The 24,918-nt window shown below is 43.8% G+C and overlaps 2 protein-coding genes across 2 annotated transcripts in view; both read right to left on the minus strand.

Moving 5' to 3' along the window:
• Positions 1 to 1,010, minus strand: part of ADAM33 (ADAM metallopeptidase domain 33) — a 33,287-nt gene extending 32,277 nt beyond the window's left edge. The window contains exon 1 of the mRNA XM_075708952.1: positions 890 to 1,010. Within this exon, the coding sequence (XP_075565067.1) occupies positions 890 to 1,010 (121 nt within the window). The remainder of the gene's footprint in view (positions 1 to 889) is intronic.
• Positions 1,011 to 8,981: 7,971 nt separating this feature from the next.
• Positions 8,982 to 21,748, minus strand: ALMS1 (ALMS1 centrosome and basal body associated protein). Its single transcript, XM_075709880.1, has 7 exons — positions 21,614 to 21,748; positions 21,098 to 21,119; positions 20,142 to 20,386; positions 18,826 to 18,988; positions 18,525 to 18,573; positions 14,163 to 14,262; positions 8,982 to 9,026 (listed from the first exon to the last, which is right to left on the minus strand). The coding sequence occupies exons 1-7, from the start codon at positions 21,746 to 21,748 to the stop codon at positions 8,982 to 8,984; spliced, it is 759 nt and encodes a 252-aa protein (XP_075565995.1).
• Positions 21,749 to 24,918: the final 3,170 nt, after the last annotated feature.

Consider the following 24,918-nt stretch of genomic DNA (forward strand, 5'->3'; position numbering starts at 1 on the left):
GTGAGCCCCGCAGCAGCCAGGCTCCAGCCGAAGCCGGCAGCTTTCCCGTCTGCTCTTCCTCTCCCCTTAATCCAAACAGAGGTTTCTGGCTCCCACCGGCCTCCCCGTTCCTCTCCCAGCTGCGCGGCTCGCACGGGTCTCTCTTGGAGTTGCTGGAAAACTTATTTTCCGCAGCAGCAGCAGAGAACCCAGCAAAGCTCGAAAGTAATAATAATAAAAAGCATGGAGAGGCTAAAAAGCGGCCCGGGCTTCTTGGTGGGGTTGCGGAAAGAATTAGGGATGGAGAAGAGATTACAGGAGGCTGAACGCAACCTGGCACCCCCCCCCCCCCGCCCGTCACCCTTATTTGAAAAGCGATAGGAAGCTCTAGAGAAAATAACCTATTTCCTCACCAACAGAAAAAGCCAAGTTTCACCCCAAAACATGCATCAGCAGCACAAGGCGCTGCCAGCTCCCTTACAAAGCGCCGGTGCCCGGAGCTGGGAGGGTTACGGGGACCCAAGGGAGGGTGGGGTGGGGAGATGAGGGGTGTCTCTGCCGTTCGGGGGGTGCTGGGGGGCGAGGAGCCGAATGCATCCCCTCTCCCGGGGTGGGGGGGGCTGGCCCCAGCCCTCCCATCCCAACCAGACCATATAGAGGCATGGCGCAGAGTCCGGCCGCCCGGACTGGGACGGGCTTTGGGGGAGCAGCCGAGAGGAGGAATTTTGGGGTGCACGTCCCCAGCAGGACGATGGGGCCAAAGGAAGGGAGTGCTTGCCCGCAGCCTCCCCCCTTTCCCAGCCTAGGGACGCGACCACCCCCCCTAAATCCACACCCATTCCCCCCCCGCCGTTGCAAATCGCGGGGTACCCGCCCCCCGATCTTGGGGTGCGCCTGCCCTTCCCCTTACCTGGCGATCCAGAAGCATCCCCCGGCCCGGGGAGCAGCAGCAGCAAGCCCAGGAGGAAGATGCGGCTCCCCCAAAAAGCAAGCAAGCCCCCGCGGGGTTTGCGGGGGGCCCGCCCGGCCATGCCGGCTTTCCCCGGGGCTGTCACCGCCTCTGCTCGCCGCCGCCGGCCCTGCCTTCCCCTCTTATGCTCTCGGGTGCCCTCCCCTCCGCCCGGCTTCCCCCCGCCAGCCCCATCCGCTCGCCCCGGCCCGGCCCCGCTCGCCCGCGGCCGGAGCCCCCTTTCCCCGGCGCCCGGCTGGGTGCTGGGCTGGGCGGCGGGAGGTTTGGGGCGGGGGGCGGGGGGGGAGCCGCATTGTTCGCTTTTATTTATTGCTGTGTTTCTTGGCCCAGCCCGGCCGCTTAATGAAAACCAGACCGGAGAGGAGAAGGCAGCTCCCAGGCTCCCCCCGCCGGGGCACGGGGCCGGCGGCCGCCGCTGCACCCCCCCCTCCGGGGGGGAGGCGAGGGGGGACCCAGAGGCTGCCTGTGCAAAACAAAGGGGGGGGGAAAGGTAATTAAATGCCCCCATCCATCCCACCAGCGCTAGCGAGAGAGCGGAGAGGCTTCCGCGACCCTCAACACGCTCCCCAGTTAGCATGAATATTCGTATTTCTCCCCAGTTATTATTAATCGTAGAATCAGAGAATGCTTTGGGTGGGAAGGGACCCTTAGAGCCCACCCAGCCCGGCCCCTGCAGTGCCAGGGACAGCTTTAACCAGAGCAGGGTGCTCAGAGCCCCGGCCAACCTGGCCTGGGATGTTCCCAGGGATGGGGCCTCCACCGCCTCTCTGGGCAACCTCTGCCAGTGCCTCACCACCCTCACTGTAAAACATTTCTTCCTTATAGCCAGTCTAAATCTATTCTTGTTTAGTTTAAATCCATTGTTCCTTGTCCTGTCACAACAGGCCTTGCTAAAAAGATTGTCCCCATAATTATTATTATTAATAATATTCACATTTTTTCCAAACAGCAGATAGCTGTCAGCATCCCGTCCCATCAAACCGGCGGGCAGCACAAGGCAGCGTGGGGTTGGGGTGCTGCTGGCTTTCCTTTCTTTTTTCCTTTTTTTTTCTTTTTTTCCCTTTTTTTTTTTTTTCCCTTTCCTTTTTTCCTTTTCCTTTCTTTCCTTTCTTCTTTCCACACAACGCCGTGCCTTCCCTGCTCTGATCAGGTCCATTCCTGGAGTAGCCCACCTCTTCTCCTCAGTTCAGGGCAAGGATTCATCAATAGTTATCGAAGCCCTAATATTGATTAACGCTAGTAATTAAAGCTCGGCAAATGATTTTTACCCTAAAAATGGGGACAGCGCCAAGACGCCCTCACCTAAAGCGCTCAAGGGACCTCTGGGCGCACCTGCCCGAGATGACATTTGGGGAGAGGAAGGGACAGGGGACTTTCCTGGGGTTTCCCAGCAGAAAGGGGGAATGGAAATGGCGCAGCCCCGGCAGCGGCACAGGCAGAGCCCTCCTGGCACTCGGACACTGTTGAGGTCCTGTTCACGGGGCCCTCGGATGCAACCAGCAGATGCAAACATCTGGGCAGTGTTAGCGAGTCTTCCCCAGCCCGGCAGCACCTTCAAGGCCCCATTAGCCTCAGATAAAGCATTTTTCAGGTGGGTTAATGCCATTTAGCAACACCTCACTCTCACCACAAGCTCTCCCAAGCATCTTCTGGCCTTTGTGGGTCAAGCTCTGCAGAGCACCAGGAAGGACTCCCTGAAGCTTCCTGCTAAAGCTCACCATGGAGGGGCCGCGCAGGTCCCACCACTTCCACGAGAAGACAAACGTTGCAAAAAATAAAGTCACTCCAAAGAATAAACCTGTGGAAGCGCGGTGAGAAACAGAGGGTAGTGTCGTCCCTTCTTGGATCCAGGCAGCTTGGTGGAAGTTCAGCCGAGCAGCCGTAAATCAGCAGCCTGGCACACAAGTAGGAGAGATTCAAATGCAGGACAGGGCTTTCAACCGTCGGGAAACCATCATCAGCAAGGTCCGGAGGGACGAGGCTGTGCGGAGCTGCAGAGCGCTGTGAACGTCTTTCCAAGAAAGGGCAGCTGGTGGCCAGGACTGCCACGGAGGGGTGAGCCAGGGGCTGGGATGGAGGAGGAAGCGTAAGCCAGAGGAAACCCTGGGCAGCCGACAGGCTCCAGTCTTCCTCCAGCAGGCCATCAATCCCAGCATTGCTTCATCATTACTGCGCTATGTGATGTTTTTCCTCATTCCTCCACTTTCTCAATGGGTGCAAACTACCGAGAGTAGTGCAGTCTTGGGGCTAGGCGAAGGCAGAAATCTCTGCTTCCCACCAGCACAGGGAACCTGAGCTTGGCCGTGGAGAAGTACGTGGCCCTACATGGGGCTGGGGACCACAACGGTTGAGGGTTATCCGGAGCAGCTTATAAAAGGCCTTTTTGTGCAAAGGAACAGGCGTTCTTCCCCCTGTCTACAGCCTCGATCACTTGATATCTCTGCTGACAAAAGCCTACAGAAGCTGTGGCACCCGACCATGTTCTGCAGCTGGGTCACGCAGCCTGGCAGCTGAGCCTGAGATCGGGGATTTCTGCGTCCCAGCGTAAGCCAAGAGCAGCACGTGTGAAGCAGGGGCGGGGGATCACTCACAACCATGGAATTAAAGACAGGGAGAGCCCCGTGGTATCTATTTTCAGGGTGCTCCTGTCCTCCCAGGCACTCGTCCTTCCTAGTCATGAAGGAGGCCAGCAGCGCATCGAGTCACACCAGCACAGGAGGTGTGCTCAGGAGGATCCCAGGCACCCACACTTTGGGTCTTCCACCACTGCTTCATCAGCACAAATGGTCTTAGCCTGTGAGGGGTCCTTCTGCAAAGGACAAGGACAGTTCTAACGTAGTAAAACAGCTCTACGCCATTCATAAAAACCTGTGCCTTGATAGACCAAAAACCAAAAATGTCTCCTTAGACCCAATATCACATGTCCCATTAAAATGACTATTTGATCTGCACACAATGCCACAGGAACTCAACTCCTCATGCACGTTCAGGAGGCCATGGAGCGGAGCTGGCATGCTCCATCCTCCAGGTCCGACAGGCGAGTCTCAGAGTCCAAGAGACTTGCTCTGCTCCAGGGGAAGGCCAGGGCTGGCTACTCAGCAGATGACTCAACGAGACTTGGCAGAGGCCAGCAGCGAGCCCCCTACGGCAGGGCGATTCGTGGGACGTACCGAATCGAACTCGGGTACGGGAGCCAGCACAACTTTGGGAAACGGAGCTGGAGTCTCTCCTTTCTTTTGCATCATGAAGACAAGTTTGAAGTAGCTTCTGATAAAGCTAGAAAGCAACAGGGCTGCAGCACATGGGTACGTGAATAAAATTAGATTGTATTAAAGAAACAACCAGCCAAACCAAACTCTTTCTCCCCTATCAAGACCTCTCACAACTGTCCTCATCACCGTGGAATTTGAGTGCCTTCCAGAAGTGTATTAATCAACATGGCTTTCATTTGTCATGCGGAGGTCATCCACCCTCCCGCAGGGTCTAATTTGGCCTGGAGAATTCAGTTTATCTGCTGACGTAGGGAGAAAAATATTAATAAAAGTTTGACTTTCAAACCTTGCTTGTGTGAAAGAATCATGACTTTTCCATTTACAGCAGTTCAGCTAAATTCCTTCCCCATGCCGATGACGAGTATGTCCAATGACTTCATGTTACACTTTTAAGCTTTACAGAAGTACAGCTGCCCAGCTGGCCAACTAATAAATGGAGCATAAAGGAAGCAATATATTAAGATCTTCTTTACTGGATTAAAGTTTGATCTGGGCTAATGAAGAGCCAGCCAGGAAGTAATTTCTTCATTAGGGTATTGTTTCAGGAAAAGTTAATTATAAACCAGGATGCTCTCATGGATAAGTGGAAGTGATTAGCTTACCTGCTTTTGCACAGGGCAAAATCTCCTTCTTCAGTCTCCTCCTCTTCAAAGTCATTCGGTTGCGTTCTCCAACAGGCACAACCACTGACAAATTTACCACCGACAAAGGCAGGCAGCAGAAGTCCTTCAGGGAAGCAATCCCCCAAGAGCCAACCACTCTGGACCAGGCCATCTCTAGACAGATGTACAGTAACACGACTCTATTTTGTGGGGAACTTCCTTTTCCAAGGAAGTCGTGCACTTCAACTTTTCTTTTACAGCATCCTTGCAATTGGTTTCCATGGTGATCTTTCCAGTTACCAGCAATGAGAGAACACGTCCCAGACAACATCTGCTCCAGGTCCTCACACATTCCCCCATCACTGCCTGATGCAGCAGATGTCTAGCTTCAGGCTGGTTCTCCATGCAAAGGACTCCAAAAATACCACCAAGAACCAAAGGACTTACCATGTTATTATAAAAGGTCCATCAGGATGGAATACAAAAGGTAGAACTAGTGGAGACGATCATGAAAGAGGAAATGTAAGGTGTTTCTGAAGGGCAAACAAGCCTCCTCTTTAAAATAAGGAACCTTTCAAAGCATAAGGTGGCTTTTTTACACCCCTTTTCTCTGCCGTTTCCTTGTCTGGTCCACCTCACCCGCACATCCATCCATCATGCTTCCCACTTCAAGTTCAGTTTGTAGACAGTACATCTACAGGCAAGCCACAGCCAAAGGTCTGCCATTGTATTTATTTGATGATGAACAAGGTGCAAATAAACAATGATCAAAGCTACTTTCAGTTTCTAGAGACAACAGACAACCATGCTGCCCTTTCCCAGTTTCTGAAATAGCAGCTGTGACAGCTGGCCTTTTGTGAGACTCAGTCATGCATTTCCAATCTTAATGATTCCTAGTTTTTACTTTCATTAAAAATAATCCAGCCACCAAGCCAGGAAACATGAAATTGCTACTCTACCCTTAATTGGTTTAGTGGTGGACTTGGTAATGTTAGGTTAATGGTTGGACTGGATGATCTTAAAGGTCTTTTCCAACCTAAACGATTCTACGATTCTGTGATTTGGCCTCTACACAATAATCATTGTGCGGGGTGGGCATGGCAAATCAAAGAACATTTCTGATTAACAAATAAAAAAAGCCTGCTCCTATAGGGTTAAAAAAAAAAAAATTGTTCTGCCTTCTTTAGAATTCCAAAGATTTGCAGAACTTACCCTAAAAGTCTTTGTGTAGCAGTGGATTAAGAAGAGATGACTCCACTCTGGAATCAACACAAGACAAGCATAATTTCCTCAGTCTTCAGAAAGAAGTTTTGCGCGCTGGAACCAATGACTCCAAATGTCAACAGCCTCCTTCCATAGAACTATAAACACTGGATGCTTTGCACCCAGCACGAGCTTTATCTGACCTGATGACAACAAGGAATGGCAGTGAGTCAGCTTCACTAGCATTCCTCATGAAGAAATCAAGAGAAGGATGGATGGTAACGCTGCTAGAGTACAGGGCTGAGGAGGAGACCTGCCTCCTTTAAACCTGGCCACGCAGGACCTAAGTTTCAGAAGTTCTGAGAAATATCAGCTCCTCCTGACTTCATCTGGAATTGCAGGTGCTCACTCCTCTGCGGAGAAAAGTCAAACAATCTCATGCTGTTCCTCTACAAAACTTTCTTTCACACACCCCCCGTGTGCAAAGCAAAGAGAATGTTTGCTTTACGATATTTCGGAAAGCAGAGTGTAAACTCTTTGTGCGACTCAAGAGCAGCATAAAACATCCACGCAGAGTCTTCAGATCACACATTCTGATACACTAAAGCATGCCTGAACAGAAAATTTCTTAACAGAAGCAAACACTTCTCCCTTAGCAAAGGAAAAACACTACAATATTATTACCAAACGAGGAATTACAGCTACTTGTCGCTGAATCTCTCAAGCTGCAACTCTAGCAACTCTCAGAATGACAGCAACTGTTAGATTACTTTGGTTGTTAGTGAACATTTTTAAGCGAGGTAAAACATAAAAAGATTTGCAGCAGCTCTTCTGTTGCTTTGAAAGGTTTTACAACATGTACTTCTACTTAGATGAGGATGGGTTGAAAGGGACTGCCTCTACCTTTCTTCGATTTGCAATGTGCTTGATTCTTGGCGCCTATGCTTTTGTTCGGGAGCAACACACTGGCACACTATGGACGTTTAAATAAAAACAACCATCAGCTGTGTTATCTGACTGTAAGAAGACTTCCAAGCATCCCGTGAGGCATCAGCACGGCCCTTAAGCTCTGTTTTTTTCATCAGCTGAACACTTAAAAGCATATTTAAGCAGCTAACTGGCTTTAAATGAGCACTCAGTGAGGCAAGAGCTTGTCATGACTCCAACACAACCAAATTCCTTGCTGCAAGGAAAAAAGTCTATTCATATGTATACTGGAGAATCGCATGAGAAATCTCAGTACCAGTAAGTTTTAGCACCTTCTGCTTCAGCGACGTACAAAGCTGCTTTCGAGCCCCAGAAGAGCGCTTGGAAAGGCAAAGCGGCAACTTGCATCCAAACTGATCCCAAGGACGAGTTAGTGGAAGGAGCAAATAGGTAAAAACAGATTTTGAAAAGTGAAAAGCTCTAAAGAGATAAGCCATTCTCTCAGCTGATTTATCACAGCCGTGTGATACTGTGTTGTTTTTAACCTGCACTTTTAGCTTCGGATTTCTGAGACCAGATCAGATGTGGCCTTCCGACATATTAGATCATGGTTTCATGGTGGTTGGGTTTTTTGCATGTTATTCTGATAAGAATACCTCCAGATAAATTATAAATCTTACACCCAGATATATTCTCACACTTGATTGCCTTCTGACTCTGGGGTAGGGTATAACAGCTACTTTAATAGCATATGGTACCACCAGCACAGGGCAGTTTGAAAAATACTATGCCAAATCTTTGCCTAGTGTAATTTAGTGTACTTCTGCTGACCTTCAAGGGAATCACATTATTTCTCATCATTTGAGGATCTGATTCATTACATCCCAATGTGAACTCCAGGGGCAACTGGCAGAGCTGGACTGTAGCCATCGCCGGATGGCTTGGCCAAGGGGTGAAACAAGAAGTTCTCTGAAATTCTTAGTGAACACAATAGGCCAAAATCTCTGAGTTGTGCCTCACCCTCCACAGAATTGGGCGTACAGTTACAGCTGTTCCTTGAACTGAATTACTATGAACATCTTAAGTAAAAAAAAATAGGAAACCACTGTTCACACCCACTCACTTTTCCTCAGATGTCTCTTCCTGTTTATACATCATATGAACTCCACTGTTATAAGCAAATGAAACTGAGACTTCAGGCTTCTATCACCAAGAACCACAATCTTTGTATTTCATCTTTTGCCACTGTGATGCCAGTTAAGTGTACAAGCAAGTATCCTGTCAGAACGCAAGCATCTAATGAAGTGAAGGGGACTCTCCCAGGCAAGGCTTAAAAACTTCCAACATCATACAAATTTTCCCCGATTAGACTCTCCTGGTTCATACAGAAAGACAGCAAGGCAAGCAAAAGGTCAGTGAAGTCACGACTCCTCCACTCTTTCAGTGCTAGTAACGTCCAGTTTAAACAGCCATTACAGTTACCTTGTAAGTTCTTAAGTTCTGTGTTGGGTAGAGTAAGAGGTGATTATGGCCCGGTTTCTTTAGATGTTGTCCATACAGACTGCGAAGAAACATTTCATGATTGCTGCAATAGTTACTACAAACTGATCTGATGTTATTTATTTAAGGGGTTTTTGCAGTACAAAACATTACAAGTAAGTTTTCTACATTGAGATAGGAAATTAAAAAAAAAATCATTGTTAAAAACAATTTAAAATAAATATATAGAACTGCTATTCCAATCAGGTAGTTATAAATATATTATGAACCAAGTACTTCCAAACTATGTTTACTTTGGAAGTGCATAACACCGCTACAAAACCCAGCCATTTATTTAAAAACCTGACATTCATATCAAATCATTGATTCTTAAATACAGCAAGATTATATTAGTACAAAAATGACACAAGTGAATACCACCAACCATGCACTGCACAAACATTTACTGTATTATCTTCTTCACGTGACAATCTCCTTCACGCTGCAAGTTTACTAAGCACAATACACCTTCGTTTGAACAGATCTTTATCAGTTCCAAGGCACCTTCCTCCCTAAGACACGGTTGGTGATTTTCTGAAAAATAAAAACCAAACCGAGAGAGATGAGTATTCTTCCTCTAAAAATTAAAACCACTAAGCATGAAGGTATTGTTAATAAGTTTTCTGAACAGAATATCAAGGGGTAATACAACACTAAGAAATGGCTATTTACACCTTTTAGGACAGCTAAAGCAGCCTAGCTTTTTCTCACTCATTGGTATGAAAAATACCAGGATATCCCTGTGCTGGCTGCTGTGGAAATAAATGGTCAGAAACAAGTCCAAGGAGTCAAAATACATCTTGACATTAGCTGACAGACTGTTTCCCCAAGTAACCACAATGCATGTCTTGCTCTTTCTGAACACAAACCTGTGGGCATCGTGTGTTCCCCACTTTGCGATACATTTATGAAAGGACACGGGAAAGCTAGAAGAGTTACAGAGAAGAGTAACGAGCATAGTGGAAGACACAGAAGGTGTTTTCTACAATAAAAAAAACTGAATAAATTAGGACTCTTCACTACAGTGGGAGGGATGAGCCGTGACTGAAGGGGAAGAGATGAAAGTCTACACAATCCTAAGCAGCCTGAAGCAAGTGAAAAGGTCATGGTTTTTTGCAGACTCTTCCAAAGATTATCTGGGGAGGCTTCATATAAAATAGCTGGCAATAGATTTTAAAGAAAAACAAAACGAAACAGAAAGGCACAGAATACTTTGTGTGAAGAGTCACAGCCTCGTGCAGTCCAACTGTGGAGCTCTGCCCTGTGGTGCTGCGAACACCCGACGTTTACACTTCACAAAGCAAGTGGACAAATTCATTAAAAAAAGAAAGAAAAAAAAACCCCACACCAGCCCAAAGATGGATTCAAAGCCCCTTAGACATAAATCACACCAGACTGCTAGAGCATCTTTGAGAAGTACTGCTAATGCTGGCTCTGTTACGGTATTCTTCCCCAGGCACCTGCGAGCGAGACCCACTCTTGTGGCAACAGGCAATCCAAATACTGAAACGCCACATCATTCTGGTAGCTCAGCCGGCAGATCGCTGACGTTTCGAAGCATGGAATAGATATTACGTGGCTTTATAGAAGTGTACGATAAAGTAAGAGCTTTGGGTAACTCGCATTTTACTAACAGCAGTGGGAAGGATACACCCATTACCTAATGAGACCTTTTGCATCAGACAGATGAATGCAACATGGAGCTCAGCTCTTTATACACGCACAGAGTGTGCAGTATATGTGTGTATACGATATACACATAGTATATATAGTGTATATACCAATACAGAATATACTCTGCTTACATACACAGATATAAAAAGAAGCAAAGCTGCTGACACGAATCTTGGTCTGAAATCTGTCCCCAATACTTCATGAAGCCTCAGAAGGGCTCAAAACACCACACAATCTCTGAACAGTCCTTACAGCTCACAGGCCCTTTTGCAATCTAACAAGCAAACCCAGCTAGCAATTAAGATGCTATCTCCCCTCTTTGCTCCACTTCCAGGAAGCGACTATAAAACAAAAACCCTTAACATGTTGCTGACAGGAGGGAAAATGTAGCCAAGGGGATGAAAAACAAACATTAAAAAGAAAAAAAAATACTGTAAAGCAGCAAGCAAAGTGCAGTTCAGTTTTACACCTCCAGAAGCATGTGGTTTTTCCTTTGGGGTAGTGACACCTTGTGGCCCCTATCTTGCATAAGCTCTAAAGGACACGTCCCATCCACAAATAAAATAAAGTGTTTAGTGTTCCTGAATGCTAATATCTTTTTTCTTTTTTAAGGGGTAGAAAGAAGTACATAAATAAATAACTTTTCTATCCCCTTTATGGAGGTTTCTCCCACGCTCCCTACTTACAAAAATGGCAAATTCACCGCGTCTAATAGAAAAGCTTCAGTAATGGAATAAATTTGTATCTGATAAACTCATAAAATTCATTTTCACTTCACTGGGGTTGAAAGAGTTCTGATTTATGCTGCCATCAGATCAGAAAGCTGTCTCGACTATACAGTTTTCAAAATTAAAGGGCATGCACCATTCCCTCATCTGACTGGTATAACTTTATGCTCTATTTGAAATTAAAAATACAAAAGCAAAGGCATACCGGGACAGAACATCAGCCCAGACCCATGTGCATCCTGTGATAAGAATCTCCTCAGGATACATTTGTAAGAAGCTGATGTTCATTTTTCTTTCCTGAAGTACCAACCCATAAATCATATCAATATGCAGTTATACTTAACATACCTCGCAGTTCTGGTGTGAGGATTTCACTTGTAGGCGATATTTCTGCAAACACTTGTCCATGTTGATGTACATGCAGGTATGAGGGTGTGTACATGTTTAATGCATTGCTTCCTTTCCCAAATATGAATCACCCCTAACCTGTGAGCCCTCAACACCCTATACGAGTGGCACGCACGCTGTACTTCTTGCTAATCCCATCCTCAGAGCCAGCTGTACTGCTATTAGTGAGGAGTACGCCTAGTTTTACTTTTATATGTCTACTCCTTTGGAATCAGTGACAGGAATAGAAGCAGAAATTCAGCCAAGAAAATACAAGTGTAAGCCACAGACACTCCAAAACAGGATGCCTCAGCACAGAGTTTCACCAGCAGTTTAACTGGAGCTGCACTCTGAACTGGAGTAGCTGGGGCATGAGTACATCCTTCCCCCCATCAAGATGACCAGTGCTAGCCTGTCAAAATCCAGAGGAGGACAAAGAATTTTCATCAGGAACAGGTCACGCCACCAAGCACCGACCTGGGAGTCGGAGATCGGCTCCACCATTGACCCACACACAAATTTGAGCAGGGCGCTTGACTGCCTCCCTCTCCTTCCCCAAGCTTTGTCTGGATGTACGCCAAACAATCCTGGAAGGAACTGTCCCCTGCTAGGCTTGTGTAAGGCACAACAGGACTCCTCTAGGTGACTGCAATTAAAATAAGAGTCGGATCTATTCCAGAGTACTGATCTGCTGTTCCACATCAGCAGTTCATAAACTCGTCCCTACGAGAGATACTCAGACCACAGTTTGGCTACAGTGCTACAAGATCACTTAAATGATACAACCCTAGATTACATATGTTTTTAGTCTAGCTTTTGCACCAGCCGTTTTCTTCTCCTAATACTCTGTGTCATCTTTGGAGTCATTCCACAGAATCTGTGGTTCTTTTTCTCATGCACAATCAGATCCGCTTCGAAACTGATGCTCTCAGCAACACATTAGCCAAATTCTAAACAAACCATTCACTGTACTTACAGCTACTCACTACAGCTATTCTGCATCATCAAGGAAGACAAAAAGATTACAATATTTACTGCAATGAATCATCATCCCTGTTCCAATCAAAACCACACGTGCATACAAAAATTCTGATCCGATTCCCTCTCTGCTTCCAGCTGACTACGCTACTTAAGTTGACAACTGCCAGCATTCATTAACTCTCAGACCTTACTGTACCAGCATCTGAGATTCTCAGAGTAGTGGGGGGGGGGGAAGAAAAAAAAAGAAAAAGTCCTCAATATACCCTGCAAAAGCATAGCATCAAATTCCAGTAATTCTAGTGGTAAGCACCCACAATCAGATTAGGAAGGTATTCTGGATAATACATTGTGTTACAAGCCCTGACTTTTAAAATGCAATTACTGCTGTTTCCAACAAATAACTAACCCTATTATTCCAGCTCTGGTAGGACAACGCAGCCAGGAAAGAGTTGCAATGTTAGAACTGAAGCTCAAGCTTAACACCCAGAGGGGAAAAAAAAAAAAAAAAAAAAACACCACCAAAACACACAAAACCAGTTTTTATTTTTAATGCATGTCCTTAATCCACTGAGGCTTATAATGTAGTTTACTGCCTGCTGCCAGAGTTCTCCAGAAGGCTACATTTTATGGTATAGGGGTTAGTTAAAAAGCAAGAAGTCAGCTCAGTGTTTGTATGGCAAACTGTTCTTTCTCATCTTTTAGTTCTTATTAAGTCTTAAAAGAAAGCTTAAGCGTATGGATGCTTAGAACAGCTCAAAAACTGATACACCAGTCAGTTTTAGAGATGCGCTTCTCAGAAGGGACAAATGGGCCTCCTGTTTTATCAGGACGTTTATCACATCATTGTGTATAAATTGATACTGCTCGTTACACAGATATACTAGATAATTAGATGTGTGCACATGGGAGGGCATAGGGACAGAAGACTCTCTGCCCTGTTACTTATTGTGCTTAACCCAGGTGAGTCTCTAGCACAGGGTTCTTCAATCTTTCTGTCATTAAACCTGCATTTAACAGAGACACAAAGCACGTGTTACACAACTTGGGCAGCCAGGGAGGAAGAGCATTAGCAGCCACGAGGCAGGATTCAGCAGAGCCCTAGAGCAACCCAGCAAAATGGGCCCCGCCGTTTCCTTCTCACCAAAACCCTGGAGTCCTCACCCCACCCTTTGCTCTGCTGCTGGTGGTGTGGTGAGGCCCCAGCACAGAAACTGTTCTTGAACTGCTGGATAAGTGTTTGTGGTTCCAAGTTAAGTCACGCCCATGCTTAGGGATACTGCTTTATTCTACAGCTCACCAGAGTAGATCCTTGGCTGATCACTGCCAGCACAGTAAGACCACACTATCAGCTGAACAAACACTTAATGGTGAAATCCACAGCCCCCAAAATTACCAAATTACCACCAGGACTGCCAATTCTTCACTGGAGCAAAATTAATAACGACGACTCCAGGCTTTGTTAACCATGGTTAGGAAGTTAGCTGCGAATTGTGTAAGTTAAATCCATCTACAGTGAGGGTACACGAGAGCAAAACCAGCAGCCTTCAGTTCAAGGAAGCACGGTCCTTCTTTAAACATGCTCCACGATCCCTCCATTCTGCCCTCAAGACTGCACAAGACCTTTTTTGTATGCTTTAATCAGGACTGTGCTTCCCTGCCTTTTTTCCATACACCACATGTAGGTACTGGAAGGATTTCAGCTTAGGTGGGGGATTTTTTGTTCCACATTTTGCTAAGCTTGACTGCTTTGACCCTGATTAAATGCTAATATATCCTAACCACCTAGAAGTTGCAAAATACCACAGAATTAACATTTAGTAAATATTACTATAATGCTTGTGACCTCAAGACAAAAAAATTCTAAAATGTTCCAGTATAAATACTTGACCAGAACACCTACCGTTTTGTAAAGCTGTGCTTTCAGGCGGTATGAGTTGTATTCCATTTTTCTCTTCTCTTCCTCTCGCTTCTTCTGCACCTCTGGCAGCTGCTCATAGATCCTTAAGTGTAAATACAGAAAGTCAAAAATAGTGACTTGGAAGAAAGGAACTTCTTGATATATAAAAAAAATATATCCTCCATTTTATCTTCACATTCTGTTAAAGGCTACAGGCCAACCACATCATAAAGAAAAAAAATTATTTGGGGGTTTACTAGTGTCACACAGGGAAAACGTGGAACACACTGCAGTTGTGATACTGGAAATTCCCACATCCCGTAGTGCCTTTCTTTTACAAGCAGCACCCTCCTAAAAGTAGTATTTATAACATTAAAGTGACCATACAGCTGATATGATGCCCTAGCTGCAAAAGGCAGAGTTTCAATATCTTCAGTACAGAACAGCCCCGTCGCTTTGAGGATATGCTGATTCTGCGTAAGATATTTAACCACCAATAGCAATATTTTTACCACAAGAATAACCTGAGTTAAGCTATTTAGGCATCTTTTCAGTATTTCAGTATTTTCAACGTTCAACACTGTTGCCCTGTTTAGCTGGAAGTCTTGTCTTCTCCAGTGCTGAACTTCTCCCATGCCAGAGCCAAACACCATGGGATGCCTGGAACTGACCCGAAGGTGACGGGTGCTCAGCGCAGAGTCAGCGCACCGTTCTGGTCCGTTTTACGTGCTACCATCTAAAGGAGGGACCTGAGAGCTAGGATGGCAGTGTGTACTGCCCACACTGCCTTCCCCAAATCTTCCTTTAAAATCATAAAGCTTTATTAATTTCATGACAGCGGTTGCCAAGAAATAGGCAGCTTCAAAACCATTGCAGTTTACGGGAGGTAGAAATGAATGATGTTCAAAAATTCCAGTCCTGTAATATTTAAAGCAAGACAGATCCTACTATAACTCCTTTCTCAACATGCTGATTTGATAATCAGCAAATAGAGAAAAAGACTTGTTACAGATACAATAGTGCATTATACTCTTTTAGAGACTGTTTCATTCTTACGCCAGTACAGTTTCGTTGCATAATTACTGTTGGCACTTCAAATATTTTTAAACACATCCATGCCTTCAACTCATATTATCTGAAAAGTATTTCAACACGCTCCATTTTGAACATCGCAAATCAGTACAGCCCACCAGCCAGGAAGGGCATCTTTGACAGTTGTCTTGGAACTAATTCCAGCAGGAAAGTAAGTAATACTTCAGACTAGCAATAGAAGCAAGGGAAGCAAATGTGTATCGGTTTGCTATTTAGTCAGTGCAAGTTAGGTGTCACTTGTACGTTTCAAAGGACAGAAGGACGGGAAGTTAGCTGGAAAACCAAGTAATAGGAAGCTGTACGATAATGCATAACAAAGTAGGCAGAATCAAGAAAGCAAAGATCAAATCCAAATCTCAATTAGTACTGAATTTTATTTCCTGTCTAACCCACCAGCCATCAGCTAGGGAAAGCCATATGCATTTGTAGCCTTTACAATCCCCGCACACAAACATGTGTACCGATCCATCAGACTTCACAGTGGAATTGATAAGCAAACATATATCCAACACCAAAAAAAGGCAAAAAAATAAAAAAGCAACTGCACTCTTTCCAGTGACCTACCTTACTGTATATCCCTACTTTCCTACTCTGTCTGCAGCTGCTCTTAGGAGGTCACGTTTTCTAAAAGCATCACTACCCACATTACCGCTAGAGAAAAGAGGAAATAAATCACATTTTGATGCTTACTTTACTGCTCTTATGCTTTGCTGGAAGGCAGCAGAGGGTGCTAGGTCTATGCATGTGTTACTGGATGGGGGTAGGGATACCTCCAAAATTTTGGGTTTTGCTTTACTACCCTCTCACCATTCTCTAAAGGCTTTCACCATTCTAGGGCTCCCCTCAAAGAAAGATCAAGATTTACCCCTCACAGATAGTCCCACCATAAAAACGTTTAGAGCAAGAAGTGGGCAATGCAGAATTGTAGGTAAATTCATTGAAAATTGTTTTCATCACCTCCAGCTAATTTGCCATGAGAAATTCCATTTATACCCTCACAGAGAAAAAGAAAAAGCTTTTGCACTCATTATAGGTGTGGATTTCAAAAGAATGGTACAGAATAAATTACTTCTCAGCTCCAACTGAGAGCTGGAGTGTGACAGCAGCAAGAACAAAAAAAAAAGTCACCAAGCGTGACAGTCTGAATCAGTCTCCATAGAAGTCCTGCTGACTTCAGTTATTATGAAATCAGAGTTTCTGAAAATATATGAGTTCAGATATGTCAATCTCACAGTCCAAGTGACCCAAACCCAAATCAGCTAAAACATGTGGAGATGCGTTCCTTGGGGAACTACCACATTTACCACTTCTGCCACTTCTTGATGCCCTAAAAATACTTTTAAATGCCAAAAGCTATTGAAATAAAACATTATTTTTGGACTCTCCCATCATATATATATCAAGGGGTTTACTTTATACATTGCGTATTCCAGCAGATATTTTGTAGAATCACAGTGTAACTTTGGTTGGAAGGGACCTCTGGAGGTCACCAGCCCAACCTCCTGCTCGAAGCAGGGCTAACTTCAAGGCCAGATCAGGTTGCTCAGGCCTCATCCTCTCAACTTATGACTGTTTCCAAGGATGCACATTCGACCATCTCTGTGGACCCTGATCCACCACCCTGCTCGTGAAAAAAAAAAACATTGCCTTGCCTCCAGCTACAATTTCTCCTTACTGCAACACATCACCACGGCTGCTTGTCCTGTCACTGTGCACCTCCAAGCAGAGTCTTCCTCTGCCTTCTCTACATCCCGCTTCTGGCAGGGAAGCACCACTGCCAGATTCTCGCCTTCAGCCTCCTCCTCCCCAGGCCAAACCAACCCAGCTTCCACAGCTTCTCCTCATGCACCATGTGCTCCAGCTCCCTGACGGGGTTGGTGGCCCCCACCAGATGCAGGCCACTTTCTTGACCTCTCTCTTGTACTGGCAGCCCAGAACAGGAGACGGGATCCAGCTGTGGTCCCATGAGTGCCAAGCAGAGGGAATATCCACTTCCCTCCACCTGCATGAAACGCAGCGTGTAGCCGGCCTTCATCACTGCAAGAGCATACTGCCGACTCACGTTCAATTTGCTGTCCACCGACTGTCAGGCCACCAAGGACCTTTCCAGAAGGGCCAGTCCACAGGCAGTCTGTCCTCAGACACTGCCAAAGGGGGTGTCTGTCCTAAGGAGAGACCCGGTATTTGTCATTGCTGAACTTCATGAGATTCCTCTTGGCCCTTTCCTCCAGCCTGCAGAGATCTCTAGAAACCGCAGACCCACTCTCCAGCATACTGACCGGTCCTCCCAGTTCAGTGTGGCCTGCAAACCTGTTGAGGTGTGCTCCATCCCATTGCTACTACTGACGAAGACGCTGTGAAACAGTCCTGGCCCATAGCACAAACCCTTCCCTGCACGTAGCATGTACATTCCAAGACTTCAGTGCAACAAAGCACTTGCATATAGGCTGAAATCCCAAACGCTTCAAGTATCCCTTGCCTCAAGGTACACTCTTGACCTTTGCTTTGTTTTGACTCTAAATAACTTACAGTATCATTGTATTTTTATGTAACTTTACAAGTTATCAGAGACGACTTAGTGAGTCTCTAATTTACTTTCAAGTATTTATGCTGTTTCTCAACTGGTACTCTTCCAAACCACCTCCTCTTGACCCCCCTACCATTTCAGAATCTAGCTGCAATAAACTCCATTTTTTATTATACCTTTACATGCTCTCTCTGTAGCATAGACATTCCAAATGTTTAAAACATTGTTAGTGCACTGTGCATTTTATGTATGAATTACTTTGAGTCAAAAGTAAGGCAAAATCTATCATAAGGTGGTTTTCTTCAAGGGTAGAAGCCTCTATATTCCTCTGTGTGTCATTATTTCTTACATAAAGCTTCTTTATTTGGTGAAATGATGCCTGGCTTCCTGCACCAATTACCTAGTTTGTTAATGTTTAAAACTATACAGATGCTCTAGTGGCCCACACCCTACATTCCCTCTCTTTTCAGGATCCAGTACTTGCAGTTTGCTGTAGTGCTTGGAGGGTAGATACTGCAGCACAATACTCAGGTTTTGTTACAGAAATCATTTTTCAAAAATGATCTTGTTGCTCGGATTTTCTAAATAGGTGTTATGTCCCCCCGATAACTCAGCTTTTTCAGTGCACAACGTAGGCACCTTATCCCAAACACCCAACTCTTTGACTGCAGATACGATTCATCCATCTTTCCCACCCATTTATTCAGGTCACCTATATACCTGAAACAACGTTTTCTTAACCTTACCGTTTAGATCTTTGAACCATTTCACTCTTTGGAATTGTTCTTCTCTTTCCTCTAACCAAAAAGCCTAAATGGAAAATTTTGAGATAAGAGAACGGTGAACAAGTCTACTTCTCACAAAGAATACTACTGCAACAGTCCGACTCCTTTGTAAGTTATGGATTCTTAGAGACAATAATGTTAAATAATTGTAATGTTTTTATTAAAAATACACACACCCTTAAGTATAATGTGGAAATTCATTCATTCCTATAAATCGTAAAGAGCAGAACCATAAAGGTACCTCTGTCGGACAGCATGTGACTTGCGTTCCTGTAGCCCTTTCTTTTCTCCGGAGGATTAAATAGCTCTTCTCGTTCAGACTGCAGTACGCTCTGTATCCTCCTTTCCTCCATTACAAGCTTCAGATGCTTCACACGCTCTCCAGAGCGGGAGATGAAATCAGGCCGATGCACTGCAAGAGCCTCCTAAGATGGGATGACACAAAACAAATCCTGAAGTGGTCAGCCTGTCTCTCTACAGCTGGAAGGGAATAATCAAAATATCTAACACCATTACCAAAGCATGGTAAAAAAATCCCATCAAAGCAGTGTTTGGTATAACATATGAAATCTTCTCTCCTTAATGCTGGGTAGATCCTCAGAGACCTTGTTTAACAAACTATTTGTTAACAACCAGAAAATTAACTGCTAAAAAAAAACTGCTAAAATAATTAGCAAAAGGGATACAAACCTCTTCTCAAAAAAGCAGAGCAAAAAGATAACAAAGTTGAGCCCATAGGATAGAAGATTCTGTAACTTATTACAATCTCCCTTGTTATAAATCAGCGGACACATCAACATTAGCAATTTATTTTGGATCAGAAGTGGAATTTTGAAAGCAATCTCCCGATATCTCCGTTTGCCGCACTTCAATTTCCATCACAGGGCAGTCTCTGAGCACATGAACAAATGCAACTGAACCTAGAGAAACTTCAGAAGTGCACCTTAATTTGCACTTCCTAATTTCCATTTCACTTGCTCTGGACAATCTCTTTCAAAAAATATTTCTGTACAATACATCTGTATTTTTCCACAGATATTTAGAGCGATCACACTTTATCTGAAGCGTACACTGTATGTGTATGTATGTACACACACATACACTGTTTGCACTCTATGATAAATTAAAGCCCATTTTAATCACACGCTACATACATCACACAGTATTATTTCTGCATGGAAGGAAGTATGACTTGACACCACCTCAGCTACATTCCCTCTAGTTCCTGAAGCCAAATGATTTAAGCCCTAAAATATTAGGTCAATTCAAATATATTAGCATATTGTGGAAAGTCAGATTACCATAACCAAAGAGGACTGACAAGTTCATTGGTTTTCTCCATTTGTTTGGGGTTTTTTTTGGGGGGTAGGGGGGCAGGGGGAAGTTGGTTTTTTTTTTAAAGCAGGAGCTGTCTATAACATGTTGACTTCCACTGATTATAAAGGTGAAATAACAAAAAAAACCCAAAAACCACCCCAAACAAAAAACAACAGAGCAAAACATGTTTCCACAAGATTCAGCATTAGTCCTGAAATCCTACTGAGATCCCAGCAGCCTTATAGCACAGCGTGCCTTTACCTGTAATGTAAGCTTCACGAATGGTCGCAAGGACCTGTTCTCAGCATCTCTTTCTGGAACTGCTGGCTGAATCACGTTGCTGTGCTGCTGCTCTTGCCAGTTCTTCTCTCGGAGGGGCTCTCTCCAAGGCTTTGTGCTGGTCAATGGTTCAAACCAAGAGGGACCAGGACCAGAAAAGGAACTGGAATGGTTTTCTTTCCTAGATTCAGATTTCAAGTCTTCCGCTTGGACAAACCATGAAATTCCTGTTAAAAAAAAAAAAAAAACAGAAGAGAGAAAAGGATTTATAGACAATACAAATATTACAGACAATATTTTCCATCCCCATCTATGGTCCTTCATGCCCAAGGTCTTGGCTAAATACAATCAGTGGCCTAACAGTGCAATAAATACTCACTTCAGTTTAATAACAGTGGGACTCCATAGCAGACACCTTTGGCAGTTTCAAAAGAATTCCTTTGCCAAGTGTCAGAAAACCAGCAAGTCTTTATCAAACAACACTTTTGACAAGGCACAAAATGGCTTTGTTTGCAAGTTTCTCTCTTTATAGAAAGAACAGTTATTTATCAGCAATTGCAAATTTTTCAGGAGCCTCTGTGCTGTCTTAAGCCCTATGGCTTTTTATAGATTATTTCTGAAGATCAAATGCTTTACATCTTCCAAATGTTAAGTATGTATACAAGAATTAGATTACTCACAGTTTACATACATAATGGGATTTGAAAACATCAGCTAGTATTCTGAGCAGATATTCTAAATTTTCTAAATTAAACCGGTATGAGAAAGAATGATTTGTCCCTACAACAACAATAATGATGACTAAGGAAAACATTTTTAAACATGTAATCATGACATTGTGAAGACTGATGAGAAATTTAAAAAAAGTCAGGAGGCTACACCATCAGCCCAAAAATGCAACTCTAACTAGAGGGAGACGAGTCTAATTCTTCTGGTACCACAATCTTCCCTCAAGTACCCCTGAAAAAACACTTGTTCTTTGAAGCCTCAGTACATGAAACAGTTAAGTACAACTTACAGGGACCAGTTACTCAGAGCTTAACAGAACCTTTTATACCTTGAAAATCAAAATTAAGTATCTACACGATTCCCATCTCATTCACCTTTCCTTGCCTTATTCATTGCTTCCTATTTACTACCTTTACTGGCCAGGCTGCATCTAACAGCTTGATGGAAAACGCCATCATAATAGAGCACGAGAGAGCTCACTTGACATAGTGGTTTTGTTTCAAATTCATTGATTAAAAACAGAATTAAGAACGGACCGTACTAGTGACAGACTACTCTGTGTCCTAGCTAATCCTCCTCACATATTTTGCTGGTTGCTGTTGAGATGTACAGCTTTTCTGGTCTGCAGAGAAAGTGTATTTTGGACTGACCTTGTGGTAAATGCAGCCTGCTCCTTTTCGTCCTTTTCTCCACGAAAAAATCGCCTGGCTGTCCCTTCTGCTTACCCTTGCTTCCTGCTGCCTGATGATCTGTGACCGTACCATCTGACTCTCCAAAAATACGATCAACACAATGCCAGGGTTCCTGTGGCCGTTGATTTGGCTGGCTAGATCTTGGGGTAGGAAAAGTGACACCAACATCTCGAGTGTTTTTCTTAGTTGCACTGTTCACAATTTCCAAGTCTCCTGTAGTTGAAAATGAAGCAGTAACATCTTATTCCAGAGCAGCTGAAAGAACTTCAACATCAGCACGTGTGACATGCATAGTTCAAGGGGCGACCTTCAATTTTTACCTTGAAGCTGAAGGATCACTTTCTTTATCCCACCTTCAAAAGGCAAAATCTTTTATATTCCCCCTTCCAATTCAAGGAGAGTTTAGAGTGAGTCACGATTGTTACTATATGATAGTCTGAGTAAAATTAAAGTGGTGTAAACCAAATACCCCAAGCAAAACAAGCATATGTCTATATATATATGTACACACACACATATGTATGGGGGGCAGGAATTAAACTGGAACCAACTTTGCCCCTTGCTGGGGACCCGAGTTGACTCTCTGAAGAGTCAACTTCAAATCTGCTGCTGAAAGACACAATGCCAGGTCAACATACAGCTTTACATTTTGGACAATGGAACTGCAGGTTTTTCTGGACCTGTTCCTTTACCCAGTGCATCCCATCCAAAACTACGTTTTAGCTACAGAAGATTGGTTTTCCCACAGCACGACAAATATTTAACAGAAACGTATAAAGTGGAAGGTGTCGACTAACATTCAAAAAGTCATAATGCGATCTTGAAAACAAGCCACAAAAATACTTTTCTGATTCAATCCACTTGCACATGGGGAAAAAAGGCAGTAAAAAATAAATAATTGCTACGTCTGATGAATAAAACAAAGCCATTACTCAATCTGATCATAGGATGCTGGCGTGTAAATGAAAGCAACGAAGAAACTGATAATTGCCACCAGAAAAACCCAAATGCTGAACTGCACCGGTCCACAATCAGCTTATGTTTTAAATAGAAGATAACATCCAAAATATTACCAAGAAGGATAGGCAACACTGCAGTTGCCTTCTGAAATAGCATATGCCTATAAAATACATTTTGTGAGTAACAGATGTCTTGTGGAGAAAACAATATATATAAAAATACAGTTAGTCCACCTTTGCTACTGAAATGTATCAGAAGCTTAGGTTAACAAACTTGTAAGTGAGAAACCTGGCTACTAAAGCAGATCAAGAAAGGAAATGAAATGACTCGTTTTAATTAGAATACAACATCTTTCTCTAAAAGCATTTGAAGTGAATTTGAAGAATGCTTCTTGTACATACCTGTCACCAGAAGCATGCAACAGACCTGGGAGAATGGTTTCCGAAGAGAGAAAAGGCAGAAGCAAATACAGAAAAGACAAATCTGGAATTCAACAACTCACCTACTTGGATACCTTTGTTTAGCATCCGTGTCCGCTGCTTGTTACTAAGAGCAGAGCTTGGCCCCCAAGAGCTGCTGCTTGCAGAAGCTGAATCCGATGAAAGGGAGATGGCATTCTAGGGAAAAAAAAACACGTAAGAGAACAGAAATTGCTGAAATACTAACCAAAATGAACAGGAAGTGGGTTTTGAACAGAGAAAAAGTTATAGTCATCACTTTTTACTCGTTGTCCCTTGATTCTCTTGTTATTTAGATACTTATCACAGGCTGATCAGGGTCTCTTATTGCTATGCCACACAGCAGCCAGCCTTGACTTTATCCTCATGCACCAATGCGCTTTCAGCATCCCATCCGAGTAAGAAAAGCGCATTGTATCTGTAGGCAAGAGCTTGCCTGTGATCCGATTCTGTACGGTGCTGAGCATCCTCGAATTCAATCGTCCAGAGTTCATGGGACAGTGTGGCCTGTCAAGACACACTTACAGAAAACCTTTGCTGCGGCAAGATCTTTTGCTGGCTGTACTTTCATGAGAGACTACGAAGTGTGAAATAGTTCTGCTTTGGAAAGAGGGAGAACAGACATCTAAACTGGATCCTATATTCCTACCCTCTCAAACCAAAAGCCTTTAAAGGTTGCTGGGCTTGCTGAAGGGACAAACTGCCTTGAAAGATTAACATGTTGCTTTGTAATTTCACAACGAACTCCGGTTCTGTCCCACTGCCATGAAAGAGCAAAATCCTTTCAAAACATGGGAAGTTCTCTCATGCTGTCAACCTCATTACACAAAGTTCTCCAGGTGGAGAAAATTAAACTCAATAAAAACAAGAAATAGAAGACACGTGGTAAGATCATGGCTTAGGCAAAATACTAGTTTCACATCTTCACCATTCACACAAACCGAAGTTCCAGCTGCAGGGATGTAAGCAGCACAACTTTGTTACAATAAATTAATTTCAATTTTATGACATGCTATAACTTTACAGCCATTTAAAAAGGAATATATTCTGTAAGTGTAATGCATCTAGTCCACAAGCTTTTTGGTTATATAAAGTACAGAGGTTAGTGCTTCATTAACAGCAATTAACTGACAGTGCTTCCCCAGGCTTCAAATCCAACCGTGCGGCACAGACCAATCTCTGCAACTCCGCTGAATTTAATTTTTAATTATGAAAAAGATTTTTTTTCCTTGATCATAGCCATTAGTATCCTATTAGTAACTCATAACGCTATCCACGATGGAAATGAACAGAGGCGTTTTTATTACCTTTTTATTGAACCTCTGCTATCATCACTTCAATGCAAAACATAATTTCATTTCAACATTAAAAGGAGGCAATTTTTACTCTCACGCATACTGGCAAGAACTGTTTTTTAGTTTCATAAAGCTGTTTCAGCTCTAGTAGAGTGCACTAGACAGATGTAGTAGATATGTATCTTCTTTCAGAGAACAGAAGCAAATTGAACTATGTGCTCAGCAAAAGGGAAGAGAGTACAAAGTAAGGAAAAAAAACCCGATACCCCATTTGCATGCACATGCATATCAGCCGGCAGAAATAAATACAAGCAGCCATTCAGTACTGAATATTGACATGCATATTCCTATTTGGACTAGAATATTCAGTGCAGTGCTTTCAAAGCCCTTCAGCAGTTGAACAGCGCAACCTTTAGCTTTGTACCTGCTACCAGATGGCAGCTTGAAGAATGCTTTAGAAATAACAGAAACTGGAATAGATAAAAACCTTCTGGGATGGGTTCAGCATATCTATAAATAAAAAAGAGCTGTAACCAAGTTTTCTGGAAGCAGGGCTGACAATAGGCTCTCATAAAAAACACCCCTGAGCTACAAAACGCAGCACTTGCCTGGAAGATTTGTACAG

This window comes from Pelecanus crispus, chromosome 4 (assembly GCF_030463565.1).
Source record: "Pelecanus crispus isolate bPelCri1 chromosome 4, bPelCri1.pri, whole genome shotgun sequence".
Lineage (NCBI taxonomy): Eukaryota > Metazoa > Chordata > Aves > Pelecaniformes > Pelecanidae > Pelecanus > Pelecanus crispus.